The sequence below is a fragment of the Theropithecus gelada genome, chromosome 7b, assembly GCF_003255815.1.
Source record: "Theropithecus gelada isolate Dixy chromosome 7b, Tgel_1.0, whole genome shotgun sequence".
Taxonomy (NCBI): domain Eukaryota; kingdom Metazoa; phylum Chordata; class Mammalia; order Primates; family Cercopithecidae; genus Theropithecus; species Theropithecus gelada.
In genome coordinates, this window is record NC_037675.1 from 66039590 (window position 1) to 66054210 (window position 14621).

At 54.3% G+C, this 14621-nt stretch overlaps 2 protein-coding genes across 3 annotated transcripts in view; one reads left to right on the plus strand and one right to left on the minus strand.

Moving 5' to 3' along the window:
• Positions 1-4163, plus strand: part of PLEKHG3 (pleckstrin homology and RhoGEF domain containing G3) — a 42672-nt gene extending 38509 nt beyond the window's left edge. For both annotated transcript variants that reach the window (XM_025392133.1, XM_025392132.1), the window contains exons 16-17: positions 872-2291; positions 2810-4163. In XM_025392133.1, the coding sequence (XP_025247918.1) occupies positions 872-2291; positions 2810-3522 (2133 nt within the window). In that variant the 3' untranslated portion in view covers positions 3523-4163. The remainder of the gene's footprint in view (positions 1-871; positions 2292-2809) is intronic.
• Positions 4164-6095: 1932 nt separating this feature from the next.
• The window catches only part of SPTB (spectrin beta, erythrocytic), a 79220-nt gene continuing 70694 nt past the window's right edge, over positions 6096-14621 (minus strand). The window contains exons 32-35 of the mRNA XM_025392131.1: positions 13255-13511; positions 9770-9943; positions 9440-9482; positions 6096-9262 (exon numbers count right to left, since the gene is read on the minus strand). Of these exons, the coding sequence (XP_025247916.1) occupies positions 9095-9262; positions 9440-9482; positions 9770-9943; positions 13255-13511 (642 nt within the window). The 3' untranslated portion in view covers positions 6096-9094. The remainder of the gene's footprint in view (positions 9263-9439; positions 9483-9769; positions 9944-13254; positions 13512-14621) is intronic.

Below are 14621 nucleotides of genomic sequence, written 5' to 3' on the forward strand. Positions count from 1 at the left end.
CATGCTCGGAAAGCCACAGTGACTATGGCTCCCATGTTGAACAGTGCAGGTCTAGATCCTGGGTGCTCTGCAGATTCCAGACTAGAACAGAAGGAATTAGGTCCGATCTTAGAATTTAGTGTTTGCTCTTCTCTCTCTAATGACTGCTCTGGAAAGCTGTGTATATCAGCAGTTCTGTGGTTCAAATTACCGTCAAGGTGGTCAAGAGGGAATTCTCACGTTTGCTTTCTTCCTTGCCCATTTCCTGGGCATAGGCAGTTGTGCTGGGCCCACAGGTGCTGGGAGGAGCCACATTCCTGGTCCTCACCCTCTTGACAGGATTCCAGCATGTGGCTGTGTTGCTCTCTAGACCCTCATCCACGTGGGAGGCCCCGTCCCCTGAGGAAAACGAAATGGCCTCTCATGTTGCACGGGTCTGGGTTTGAACCCTAGAACCTCCAAGTGAGGAGCCTCTAGGTCTTTGGCGAGCTGCCTCCCCATCAGCCATGCTGGTTCCATGATGCTGTGAGAACCAGCCCCTGGGAACCCGGGGCCATGCCCTACCCACTGTTGTGTATTCCCACCTCGTCCCTGTAGTTCCCAGGCTGGCTGCCATCAAGGTGTCGCCATCCGGCACCATCTGCATTCTTAGTGTTTTCCTTGGTTTTGAGGACATGGGCCCAGCACCCCCACTGTAGGATGACTAAAGGACACAGTCATGTTCCTCTAAGGACCCACTGCCCTACTCCTAAGTTGTGCTCATTCTGATTGCCTTGGGTCCTAAACTGCAGGTCCCTGTCATTGGACCTTGAGCAGGCCATGCTATTCCCTTGTTCCCCAGGTCCCATGAAGGAGGCTTTTACTCATGTGAGCCTTTTCTGCTATGTTTCAGGTTGAGCCGGACCCTGAGGCTGGGAGTGAGCAAGAGGTATTTGCTGCTGTGGAAGGGCCCAGTGCCGAGGAGATGCCCTCAGACACAGAATCTGTAGAAGTCCTGGAGACACCGCTTGACGCCCACCAGGGGCTTCTGGGGATGGACCCCCCGGGTGACATGGTGGGCTTCGTGGCGGCTGAGAGCACTGAGGACCTTAAGGCCCTGAGCAGTGAGGAGGAAGAAGAAATGGGGGGTGCCGCCCAGGAGCCTGAAAGCCTTCTGCCACCCTCCGTGCTGGACCAGGCCAGTGTCATTGCGGAGCGGTTTGTTAGCAGCTTCTCTCGGCGGAGCAGCGTGGCACAGGAGGACGGCAAGTCCAGTGGCTTTGGGAGCCCACGGCTGGTCAGCCGGAGCAGCAGCGTGCTCAGCCTGGAGGGCAGTGAGAAGGGCCTGGCGCGGCGTGGCAGTGCCACAGACTCCCTCAGCTGTCAGCTCTCCCCAGAAGTGGACATCAGTGTGGGGGGGGGCACAGAGGACAGCCCTTCTGTCAATGGGATGGAGTCCCCAAGCCCAGGCTGCCCAGTGGAGCCCGACTGGTCTTCCTGCAAGAAGAAGGAATCAGCGCTCTCCACCCGAGACCGGCTGTTGCTAGACAAGATTAAGAGCTATTATGAAAATGCAGAACACCACGATGCGGGCTTCAGTGTCCGTCGCCGGGAGAGCCTCTCCTACATCCCCAAAGGACTGGTAAGAAACTCTGTCTCCAGATTCAACAGCCTTCCTCGGCCAGACCCAGAGCCAGTACCTCCAGTGGGGCGCAAGAGACAGGTGGGCTCCCGGCCGACTTCGTGGGCCCTGTTTGAGCTCCCAGGACCAAGCCAGGCAGGCAAAGGGGACCCACCTTCCATCTCAGATGCTGAGTTCCGCCCATCATCAGAAATTGTGAAGATCTGGGAGGGAATGGAGTCTTCTGGGGGGAGCCCTGGGAAGGGGCCCGGCCAGGGCCAGGCCAATGGCTTTGACCTGCATGAGCCACTCTTCATCCTGGAGGAGCATGAGCTGGGAGCCATCACGGAGGAGTCAGCCACTGCCTCCCCGGAAAGTTCCTCTCCCACTGAGGGGCGCAGCCCAGCCCACCTGGCCCGGGAGCTGAAAGAGCTGGTGAAGGAGCTGAGCAGCAGTACCCAGGGGGAGCTGGTGGTCCCACTGCACCCCCGCATCGTGCAGCTCTCCCATGTAATGGACAGCCACGTGAGCGAGTGCGTCAAGAACAAGGTCTACCAGCTGGCCCGCCAGTACAGCCTCCGAATCAAGAGCAACAAGCCAGTGATGGCCAGGCCACCACTGCAGTGGGAAAAGGCGGCCCCTGAGAGGAACGGGAAGAGCCCCACTGTGCCCTGTCTACAGGAAGAGGCTGGAGAGCCATTAGGTGGCAAAGGTATGACAGGAGCGGCATGTGGGCCCTTCCCCAAGCCTAGGGACTGCAGAGCCAATAAGGAACCACTTGGCTCCTCGGGGAAAGTGACCTCTAAGGAGGCTCTACCAAAGGGAGAAGCTAGACCCTGGGCACCAAGGGCACAGGGTGAGCCCTGGCGGCCAGTCCAGTGCTCTGAGGCCAAACTTGCTCTCCTGGTTAAGCCCTTTTGATGCCCTCTGCTTCAGCCCTTCCCATCCAGCAGAGACTTCTGGAGGAAGCATGGCCCCAGGCCCCTCCTTTAGCAGGATGGGAGCAGAAGCTCTCCCCTCTTCCTTTGACACCTGACCCCTTTCCACTGCCTTCATTCTTCCCATGGCCCTTCATGAAAGGGGCTGTGGATGGTAAATGAGATTTTCCCCATCACACCCAAACCCCAACAACCAGCCTTTCCTGGAAGGTGAGTTGGATCCTGCTCAGAGACCCCCTTGCAGCTCTGCCCTCCCACCCCGTGCTTCAGGCAGCTTGCTCTCTCCTCACAGGTAAGAGGAAGCCAGTGCTGTCTCTCTTCGACTACGAGCAGCTGATGGCCCAGGAGCACAGCCCTCCCAAGCCCTCCTCGGCTAGGGAGACATCGCCACAGCGTTTCTCCTTCAACCCGTCTGCTGTCAGCCAGAGGACCACCTCGCTTGGGGGTCGGCTCTCTGCCCGGAGCCCCCGCAGCCCCACGGAGACCTTCAGCTGGCCTGACGTCCGAGAGCTCTGCTCCAAGTACGCCTCCCGCGATGAGGCACGCCGAGCAGGGGGTGGTGGGCCCGGCGGCCCACCCGTCAACAGGAGCCACTCGGTGCCGGAGAACATGGTGGAGCCGCCTCTGTCGGCCAGGGTGGGCCGCTGCCGCAGCCTGAGCACCAAGAGGGGCCGGGGAGGCGGAGAGGCTGCCCGATCCCCTGGGCCTCTGCCCCAGAGCAAGCAGGATGGAGGCGAGACCCTGTATGTCACTGCAGACCTCACCCTTGAGGACAACCGGCGGGTGATTGTCATGGAGAAGGGACCCCTTCCCGGCCCCACGGCGGGGCTAGAGGAGAGCAGTGGTCAGGGACCAAGCTTGCCGGGGGCCCTGCTGGGGCAGGGCCAGGACTTCCAGCAGTCTGCAGAGTGTCGGCTGAAGGAAGAGGGTCCCAGGGACCCGAGCCAGCAGGGTAGAGTGAGAAACCTCAGAGAGAAGTTCCAGGCCTTGAACTCTGTTGGTTGATGCTGACTCCTGGGGGAGGGAGGAGTCATGTTGGAGGTTGGGGAAGAATCTGGGCATCCTTCCCCTCAAGCCTGGGCTCATGGAGCCCCTGCCCAGGGCCCTCCGGCGGGCGGAAAGTCTGTCCCCTCTGCCCTTCGGGAAGGATGCTCCCGTGTGCAGGGGTCTCCTGCCTGTGCCATCCACTGGGGCTCGAGACAACTTCCCACTCACCTGTGAGGCTGGTGTGGCTGCTTCCCTTGTAAATAGTTCTTTTCTGGTAAGAAGCCAAATATCGAAGCTCACGTCTTCCCAGAGAGCAAGCTTTGCTCAGGCCTGCAGCGTTGGCTGGCCATGGCCACAGCCAGACTGAGGAGCCCACCCCCAGCGAGACTCAGGCAGTGGCCTGGAGAGGCTTTACTCTGTAACTGTGGCTTTTCTTAGGGTCCAGGCAGGAATGAAGCCGGTAATTTATTGCTTTCCATTCCGTGGTATGATGTGCGCGTGCGTGAGTGTGTGGCCTCTGTTTATTCCCCTCCTGTCAAGAATGAAGTGGATGCAGTTCAGGTACTTTTGAGGGTTGTTGCGCTGACCCTGTGGTTGTCGCCGATGTACACACATTTCATTATTTGCCAATGGTGCAATAACCACTGCTGACCAACCCATTATGTGTGAACTCCTTCCTGGGCCTGGCTGGGGTAGGGAAGGTTATTCGTGGGCCAGGGATGTCTTAGGGAGATGGAGACATGGAGGTGGTTCCTTCCACACTCATTGGTCACCTGAGCTCATGAAACATAAGGCACTTGGGTACTGGTGGGGGAGGTGGGGCAGGAGGATGTGAGGTTGGGAGCTTGCTCTCTGCTGCCTGGACTCCCATGGGCTTCTCTGCCAAGCAGCAGCCTGCTGTCCTGTCTAGGGTAGGGAGTCCCGCATGCCAGCCTTTTGCTCTTTTCCCCAAGGGCCAGAGTTGGACTAAAAAAAGGGAGGTGGTGAGGTAGACCGTTTTTCTCATAAGCAGAAGTTCCCAGTATCTGGTGCCTTTTGCACTTCTCTCCAGTTCCCAGGAAACGTCCTAGAAGGCAAGGATTCTTTTTTTTTTTTTTTTTTTTTTTTTTTTTTAAAGAGATGGAGTCTCATTCTGTCACCCAGGCTGGAGTGCAATGGTGTGATCTTGGCTCACTGCAACCTCCGCCTCCCAGGTTCAAGCGATTCTTGTGTGTCAGCCTCTCAAGTCGCTGGGACTAGAGGCACGAGCCACCACACCCAGCTAATTTTTTGTATTTTTAGTAGAGACGGGGTTTTGCCATGTTGACCAGGCTGGTCTCAAACTTCAGACCTCAGGTGATCCACCCACCTCGGCCTCCCAAAGTGCTGGGATTACAGGGGTGAGCACCTGTATCTGGCTAAAGGCAAGGATTCTAAACTTGGAGACTAGAAATGTCCTAAAGGTGTCTGCAACATTGGATGAGGAGTACTAGTGCATTTTTCTGGGATGATTCCTCCCTTTTTATCACATTCTCAGAAGTGTCTTTGATTCAGAAGAGTTAGGAATGCCTCCCTATTTCAGCTGGGTTTTCTGCCCTTTCTCCACAGTGGTCCGGCCTCATTTTGCTCAATTTTTTTTTCTGACTGGGGGCTGGGAGGTGGACGCTGCAGGGCCTGGATGGTAGAGCTGCCTGACAAGTGTTCAGCGGGGCTGCTGGGCCAGGGCCCTGTGGGCCTTCTGACCCAACCTGAAGATGGGTCTGCTGAGTCTAACAAGGTCAAGGGAAGATCAGAGGGACCTAGATTCTTTTTTTTCCCCCGCTTGAAATGGAGTCTTGCCCTGTCACCCAGGCTGGAGTGCAGTGATGCAATTTCGGCTCACTGCAACCTCCACCTCCCTGACCCTCACATTGTCCAGTGCCCTTGTGGTTACTCAGCATCATATCTTGAGACTGGCCTGGCAGGAGCCAGTGACTGTGGAATGACCACAGAAGATTCAGGGCAGCTGCCAGACCAGGGGCTACCTCTGCCCTTCGCTGTTTCTGCTCAAGAGAGGTTGTCACTAGCCTCTCTGATCTTCCCTTAAAGAACCCAACTGGGGCTCTTCAGAGGGTGGGGCCCAGGAAGTTGTAGTTAACCCCTTCTCCAGGCAGTCCTTACACAGCCATCTAGGTATGCCTGGGAACCTTGCACCAGGTCGGTGGTTCTCACTGGCTACCCATTGGAATCATCTGAGGAGCCTTTTGGAAACGGTGCTTACATTCCATCTCCCTAGACCAACAGAAACCGCCCTCTGGAGGTGAATCCCAGGCTTAGAGATTCTGATGATTCTGTGGTCCAGGAGTGCTGAGATCCGTGCTGAGTTCTGTGGGGAGGGGCCTGGACTGATCATTGCTCGGAAATGATTTTGCCCTACAGCAGGCCTTCAAGTTGATCAAATGCATGAATGAGCAAGCTTTTCTCGGAGTTTGTGGTGAAGCCCAGGACCTGGGTGCTTGCAGTCATCCCCATAAGGCTCCCAGGGACAGCTGTCCCTCTGTCTCCATGGTGCCAGCCCTCTTAGACCCAGTTCAAAGGGAGAGGAGGCTAGTCAAATAAGAAACAGAGAAATATGGAGCATTATTGATTTATTAGAAAAACTAGTAAATGGGATTCCTCTGGTTGGTGGAAGCACGGTTGAGCAGGTGGAGGACAGGACCCAGCTGGCCCCAGGGCCAGCCCCAGATTGCATGGTCTGTGCCCAACAGGGTTGCATTCCTCGGCAGCCACTGCGTCCTCGTTTCCTCCCTGAGCTTGTTTGTCCAAGCCACCAAGCCATGTGGTCCCACTGGCTTCGTCCTCCTCTGGATTCCTGCCCCCCTTCCATGAAGGAAGGAAGAGGATTCAGGGTCGGCCTTGGGGACCCTGGTTGCCTCCCATAGGCAGGAAGGAGGAGGGATGTGGAGGAGAGGCTGAGCCTTCCACGGGCCTCCTGTTAGGGGTGCTAGTGGAGGCCAGGTTGGGGAGGAAAGCCCAAGGACCCTCCACACCTCCCATAGCCAGTCAGTTGAGGCCGGGACAAAGGGGAAGGAGAGGGAAGGAGGACCGCCTGCCCGTGCCCGGAAGGAGCTTCCTCTAAACTGCCCTGGGGAGGAAGCCTGGTATGCTGGTGTGGACTGGAGCTGTGTCAACCTAGTTTAGGAATACTGTCAAAGAAAAGACTGTAAAGTAGAATAAGGAGAGAAAAAAAAAGACCTTGCCAGGGTACTGGGAGAGCTTAGCCCTGTGTGGCACAGGGCCTCCCAAAGCTGGATGCCTGCGGTTTCAGTCCAGTTGGTCGAATGTCTTGGGGCCTGGGTGACAGGAGGGATGTGTGGGGAGCTGGCAACAGAATGGTCACATGCAGCTGGCTGCCCTGGACCAGCCCGGGGGACCTGGGGTGGTGAGATGCTAGCTCTTCCACTGGAGTCCTTCTTTTCTTGGGTCTGTGGAGTTGCTTGCTGGAAATGACTCACTTCAGGTGCTGATTTGGCACACGTGGAAGGGGGAGGGTGGGCCCTTGTCCCTTGGCTCCCTAAAGACTGGCCGAGGGAAACAGTTGAGGGAGATGCTTGCCACCATCTGCCCTTCAGCAAGAAACCTGCTTTCTGCCCCAGAGGACATGCCCGCAAGTGCACCAAAGGCCTACTTTATTGCTAGGTGAGTGCAGTCATCTCACTGCCTTGGTTTCCCCAGATACAGAAAGAGGCTGGTGAGTGGTACACATTAGGTTCCCTGTATAGGATCATATGCACTGAAGCCAAATGAAGACCTTGCCCACCAGGCGGGAACCTGGGGATATCAGGCTCCATTGGATGACGTCTTCCTTCCTGTAGCTCCTGCCTGCTGCAGTTGGTGTCTCCCTGACAGTGTCAGAGCCACAGGGTGGGACTGATTTCTGCTGGCACTGGTCAGCACTCAGGGTTCCTCAGGGGGCCTCATTCTGGATGCCTGCCCCTGTGGCTTCTACCTGAACCTCACCTCCTTCATCTCCATGGAACTAAGGTCCTTCACACAGGGAAAGTGATAGAAACTGCCTGCAGGCCCTGGGGACTTCTATGGTTTCCCTGGGGGAGAATGCTGCCACCCGCACCCCACCTGCTTGACTCCTCTCTTGGACCTAACCCTAGTTAGATACTGGGCCAGAACTGTGTTGCTTTCAGAGTAGAGTGGTGGGAAAATCCTTGTGGAGTGACTTTTCTCTCCCTCCAGAAGTATGACCTGGGCAGCAAGGGAAAGGCCATTCCTGAAGACGTAGGTTGCAGAACTTCTGGCGCTCAGGGCTGGAAGGTGGTAGATATTTGACCTCTGTACTCATGTGACACTCCCCGCCACCCCCCACCCAAGACCTGGGGCCAAGACCTTCTGGAGAAGCTGATCAAGGGGTACCACACCTTCACGGCTGTGGCCCCGACATCTGTCCCAACTGTGCAGGGGTAGCTGTCACGGGTGGTGATGCCAAGGCATGGCTGCATCTGCCACCCCGAGACGACAGGTGATCAACTTTGTTGTCTGCCCAGCCGTACCTTCCGAAGTCCCAGCTGCAGACAGGATGCAATTGGACATTTGGCTTTGGGATGCTTCACTGCAGGTGCACGGGTATCCATCTCGTATTTGGGGGCCCACACTGTCCCCTAGGGGGCCTACATCTGTCGGATATTGCTGGTTTGGCTGCCACTGGGAGTGGGGGGAGGGTCCTAGCATTGAGAGGGACAGCCTTAGGCAGTGTTGTCACCTACTCCTTCAGATCACAGCCCTGTGCCCTAGCCACAGTTTTCAATGAGGAATGGTCTGACCTTGCTGCCCCTCCTGGGACTGCCTGTGGTGGCACAAGGGTGCTGGAGGCACTCAGCCAGGCCCTGCCAACCGTGGAGGGTGCCTTTTGATCTGGGGGGAGAAGCAGAGAGGAGGGATGTGGTGGCCCCTGAGGTGAGTGTTCCAGTTCTGCGGAAGCCCAGCGGGGAGGAGGTTGGCAGCACCCAAGGCCCTGCACCCAGTCTGGTCCCCTCAGCCCCCCACAGCCCCTGACCCAGAGCTAGGGCTTTGTGGGCCACCTGAAGGCTCCTTCCTCATGCCCCTAGGTGGCTGGCCATGCATTTCCAGTGCCCTCCTCCTTTCCCCTTTCCCTGGCTGCCACCAGGTGGGAGGTGACCCCAAGCAAGACTTGCTTTAGGAACGGGCAGCGTTTGAGGAACCCCATCAGCCTTCTCCAGCTCTTTTTTTTTTTTTTTTTTGTTTGGTTGGGGGTAAGGGGCCTGCGCACCCTCGGCTCAGGAGGAGGGTGGGAGAGGAAGGCGTGTGCCTCAGAGAACCGTTTCCTGCCCCCAGGCCTGGAGGCCCCGAGGGCGCCAGAGGAGCTGGGAGCCCCTGTCCCCGGAGCAGACCCGGCGCGGGCGAGGGCATGGAGGGGGCGTCGGCCCAGGACGCGCGGGCGAAGGCAGCTTTTGCAGTGCAGCGTGGGGCCCGGGGGCCCGGCCCGCGACTCGACTCGATTCGACAGGCGGGCGGCGGCGAGAGGAGGCCAAGGCCCGGGGCGCCCGGTCTCTGCGACTCCGCCGCGCCCGCCAGCCCCACCCGCGGGGGCCTCCAGCCGCTACTTCTTTTTGGGGAAGAAGCTGAATCTCTTCTCCTTGTCCTTCTTGCCAAGGCTGGGGTCGGGGCCGGAGAGGGAGGGCAGGGGCAGGCTCTGCGCCTTGACGCGGATGCTCTGGGACTCGTTGATGGCGGTGCTCACGCCCTGCAGCCAGGACAGCATCTCCTCCTGCGGGGCAGAGGGTCACGGTGGAGTCTGGAGGCCCACAGCCCCCACCTCGCGGGCCAGGCAACAATGGGGGGCTCTTGGGACTGCCCCTTCTGAGGGGGCCTCCAGGGCAAGCGGCCTGGGGTCCTCCACCTACCCCTTTGTTAGCCAGGTCTGGGCTAGACTGCCCGCGCTTACCTCATCCTTGCCATGGAAGAGCCACTCGCTGCCATTACTCAGCCTAGGAGGACAAAGGGTTTCCTGTCATGGAGACACCTTTGGAGGGGGCGCTGGGCAGAGGGCTGGCCCAGCCTCTGCCACAATTCCCTGAGCCGAACATCCAGAACCCTCTCAGGCAGCCCAGCACTTTCTGAGAGGTCAAAGTCTGGACCATCAGCCTCTTTGATTTGAAAAACCCCTGAGGAGTAGCTCAGGCATGGAGCTGGTCCCATACAGAGGGCCTCTGCCCTGCCACTAATGCCCAATCAAGCCATCAACCTGAACTTTCAAAGGCCAGGAAGGCCTCACCTCAGTTTAAAGACATGCTTCTTCTTTTTGTAGTTGGCAGCAATCTCACAGATGGCATGTCTCAGGGCCAGGGGTTCCTCCCCATGGTAGGGCATCCCCAGGGCCAGGTTCTTGGCATCCTTGTAGAAGGTTAACTCACTGTTCCTGAGCACACAGTACAGGTTGTTCCAGGACCTGCAAAGATGCAGACAGGCAGGTCACCCGCATCTTGATACGGCATCTCTGGTGTCAATTCCTATAGCTTCACCATTAAAACAAAATTACAGCATGTTTGTTCTGATACATAGTAACATATTTTATTGTTAAAAAATCATCTGCATGTAATTTCATTACAAAAAAATTAGCTATTATTAACATTTTATGTGTTCCTTCTAGTCTTCACATTTTCACTTTTTTTTTTTTTTTTTTTTTTTTTTTTACTATTCACAGGTAGCTAAAACTTGGTTATGTATATATTCAATTTTATATCCTGTTTCTAAGCATAACACTAAATCATGAGTATTTCTCCATATCCTCAAATATTTCTTTTTTTGCCGGGCACGATGGCTCACACTTGTAATCCCAGCACTTTGGGAGGCCAAGGCGGGTGGATTGCCTGAGGTCAGGAGTTCGAGACCAGCCTGGCAAACATTGTAAAACCCCGTCTCTACTGAAAATACAAAAATTAGCCGGGCTTGCTGGTGCATGCCTGCAGTCCCGGCTACTCAGGAGACTGAGACAGGAGAATCGCTTGAACCCGGGAGGTGGAGGTTGCAGTGAGCTGAGATCCTGACACTACACTTCAGCCTGGGTGACAGAGATGAGACTCCGTGTCAAAAATATATATATATAAATATATATTAAATATATGATATATGTTATATATGTGTGTATATATACATATGTGTATGTATATATACATATATGTATGCACATACACATGTATAACATGTATATATGTATATATACGTGTTATATATGTACTATGTGTATATTATAAATGTAATATAATATATAAATGTTATATATAATATATAAATATAATATATACCATATATAATATATAATAATATATAACATATATAAGATAATATATAACATATATAATATTTATATATTATATAATATTTTTAGGCTGAGCCTCTGTCTATCAGGCTGGAATGCAGTAGCCCGATCTCAGCTCACTGCAACCTATCCCTCCCAGGTTCAAGTGATTTTCTTGCCTCAGCCTCCCGAGTAGCTGGGACTACAGGCACAAGCCACGGCTAATTTTTGTATTTTTAGTAGAGATGGGGTTTCACCACATTGGCCAGGCTGGTTTTGAACTCCTGACCTCAGGTGATCCACCTGCCTCGGCCTCCCACCGTGCTGGGATTACAGTCCTGAGCCACCACGCCTGGCCCATATCCTCAAATATTTCTTAAAATAATTTTGAATAGCTATGTGGAAGCCTATCACAATCCCTTTATTGATGAACCTTATAATACTGGAAAATTGGCCCATAATTTAAATAGCGATGTGATGAACATTCTTACACATAAATCTGTGCCTGTAATTCTGATCTTACCTTGAAGTACACTTACAGAAGTGGAACTATTACGTTTTAAGACCAACAGTAAAAAATTAACTTTTGAAGTATTTCTACATCCATTAGCGTATTTGATTCTCACTACAGAACTGTGAAGGAATGAACAGGTTTTTGTGTTGGTGATTGTTTTTTGTTTTGATGAGATGTGCCAAGCATACTAAACTTTTTAAAGGAGCAAATTTTACAAATAGGGCTCATGTCAGCCAGGCATGGTGGCTCACGCCTATAATCCCAGCACTTTGGAAGGCTGAGGTGGGTGGATCACGAGGTCATGAGTTCGAGACCAGCCTGACCAACATGGTAAAACCCTGTCTCTACTAAAAATACCCAAAAAAACCCAAAACAAAACAAAACAAAAATACAAATTAGCCAGGTGTGGTGGCACATGCCTGTAATCCCCGCTACTCAGGAGGCTGTGGCAGAAGAATCACTTGAACCCGGGAGGCGGGGGTTGCAGTGAGCCAATATTGAGCCACTTCACTCGAGCCGGGGTGACAGAGTGAGACTCTGTCTAAAAAAAACAAAAAACGAACAAACAAAAAAACCAAATAGGGCTCATGTCAACTGGCATGTTTGGTGAGAGCATCAAATTCATAACTGAAGAGGGGGGCTGGCCCGAGCCTCTTCATTCACACATGGGAAGCATGTTGCTGCATTTCTACAGCAACAGACTCTGTTTCCTCCTCCTCTTCATCCTCCTCTGTCCCCCTCTTCTCCCCCCTTACTTTTGAGGGCAGGAAGGTGGGGAAACTAGTAGAGCACATAGGGAGGAAGTTCTGGAAGTTCAGAGAGAGAAACTGACCATGCAAAGCTGGCTGAAAAGCCATTTTACGAAGTCCCATTTCTCACTCCGCGCTCAGGGATCTTTCCTCTAGCAGAAAGGCAGTTACGAAGAAGGAACTGGGTCTTTGGAGAAAGAGCTTGCCTTGAACAAATGACTTAACCTTTCTGAGACTCTGTTTTCCCCACGGAAAAGAGAAACATCAATGTCACAGGATTGTTTCGAAGATGTTATCAGTCCTAACATAATGCCTAGCATATAGTAGGTGCTCAGTAAATGTTAGTTTCTCTTTTCCGGGCAGACTGTCCATTTAAGCAATAAATAAACCTTTTCAGGGCAACTGGGCCCCCAAATGGTTCCTTTTTGGAATTTGGAATCCCTTTCGTGAGTCCCCCAGATACACCCTGCATGCTCATGCTGCCAGCTGTCCCTGGGAATACGGCTGGCTTCAACCTCCTGGTGCTGCCCTATTTTCCTGGAACCCTGGACGGCTGCTAGAAAGAGGAGGCCCCCAGGGGCCCCAGACAGAGACAGCCCTAGATAGACCAAACCGAAGGGCATGACTGTTTCAGGGTCAGGAAAGGACACAACCTTTGAGTCACTTCCTTGGGGTCATAGAGTCACCAAATGACAGCACTGGAAGGGACCTCTGGGAGGCAATAGGCCATGCCCTATCCCCATCACTCCCATTTTACAGCTGAGGACACTGAGGCCTAGAATGGTAAAAAGTGGGGCTCGAACAAGGACGTTGTTAGTGCCAAGACCTGCCTAACCTTTAGAGCTACCTACCCCTAGCCCTGGGATAATAGGATAATAATAGCTAGTGTTCACCAAGTGTGTTCACCTACTGTGTGCCAGGAACAGTATCTGTAGTGAAAAGACATACTGTTCTCATCATCCTCTCCTTCCAAATGGGGAAACCGATTTAAAGAGGTTGAGTAACTTGCATGAAGACATAAGATTTGAACTCAGGACCAGAACTGGAGATGGGCTTTCCCATCATGCCAAGTAGCCCTTGGGGCTGGCCCAGAGGGGGTGCCCAGGAGCTGTCACAGGCTGAGGCAGAGGCTCTGCTGGCAGAGAGATCCCTGGGAGCTGTCCAACCTCCCCTCAGCCAGCAGCCTCTCCCGCACTCACCTGTTGGAAGCCTTCTTGTTGGGCCCCTCCAGGTCGTGCTTGCGGCCCAGGTAGCCTTCCATCTGCACACTGTGCCCATGGTCCCGCGGGGCTAGCAGCGTTGCAGGCTCATCGCCCTCGCTCAGAGGCGTATCTAGGACCTTAAAGAGGGGCTCCGTGGTGGGTCTCTCGTCCCCAGCAGATTTCTGCCCATCCTCGTGCTGCCCTGGCGGTGGTGGCTGCTGCAGGTTCTGAGGCCACGTTCCCTCTTCTTCCCCCTGCTCAGGGCATAGGGAGGAGCACACCTTTCTGGGGGCTCTGGCCTAGAGATGGCTGTTCTCAGCAAAACTGGGAGGTCAGCAGCCACCCTCCCCGCACCCCCAAGCCTACTTCCTTTCTACTCCCACCTCCTGGCTCACCCTGGTTCTCCCACAACCTCCTATGGGTGCCCACTTGCTTCTCTACTCTGCCTGTGCTTCTGGCTCCATTTCCATCCCATTCTTCCTTCAGAGAGCTGCACGGTGGCCCCCTCACTCCAATGTAACATAGCAATGGAAGGTTCTTAGAGTGAGCCAAAGAGGCCTGAGTGATTATTTCATTAAAGGGGTGTGAGGGAAGGCAGGTTCCAATGCTGCTGGCAAAGCTCTGGCCCCTCCCCTTGCTGCAGCCAGACACTCATATGAGGAAAATTCTGCTGCTAAGACAAGTTCGACAACCACTTATAGTAGAATGTTGAATGGGAACTTTTCTGGTACCTTCAAATTGTGCCTAAAGCCCTAAAACTAAGGGTACCAGGTCCTAAGTCTGCCCCCGCCACCTTACAAAGGGAGAACCCAGACCCTCCCTGGCCAACAGGTCTAACAGGTCCTCTCTCCATCATTGGGTGAGAACTTTTTGGACAGGGCAGTGGTTCCTAGCCCTGGCTGCCTTCCGCAATCACCTCAGGTGCTTTTAAAAGAAACACTCTCAGGCTCCATCTCAAGATGCTGAGTTAACTGGCCTGGGGGTCGGCACATTGGTATTTCTTACTGAGCATTTCATGGGACCTAATGCGCAGCAGCTGAGAATTCCCCTCGGAAGGAGGCACTGCCTTGGGGAACTTCTGTGGTCTTTACCTCCCTGCACCTCCCTGTGGAGACTTGGGGATCCCTGGCCCCTGCCCAAGTCAAGGGCGGGGCCTCCAATGGTGCCACTCACTGTATGATGTACAGGTGCCCACGAGAAGGGAAGCTGACCTGCCATTCCCTGGCTGGGTGTCTCCTTATGCTAGACCTTGCTGATCTGCCCTTTTGCCTGTTGGGGCAGCAGGGAGCGGCTTCCCATTGCCAGGTGGGACAAGAACGGGTGGATCTCCTCCGTGCCAAGTGAGCACCAAGGAAGGCAGCCTT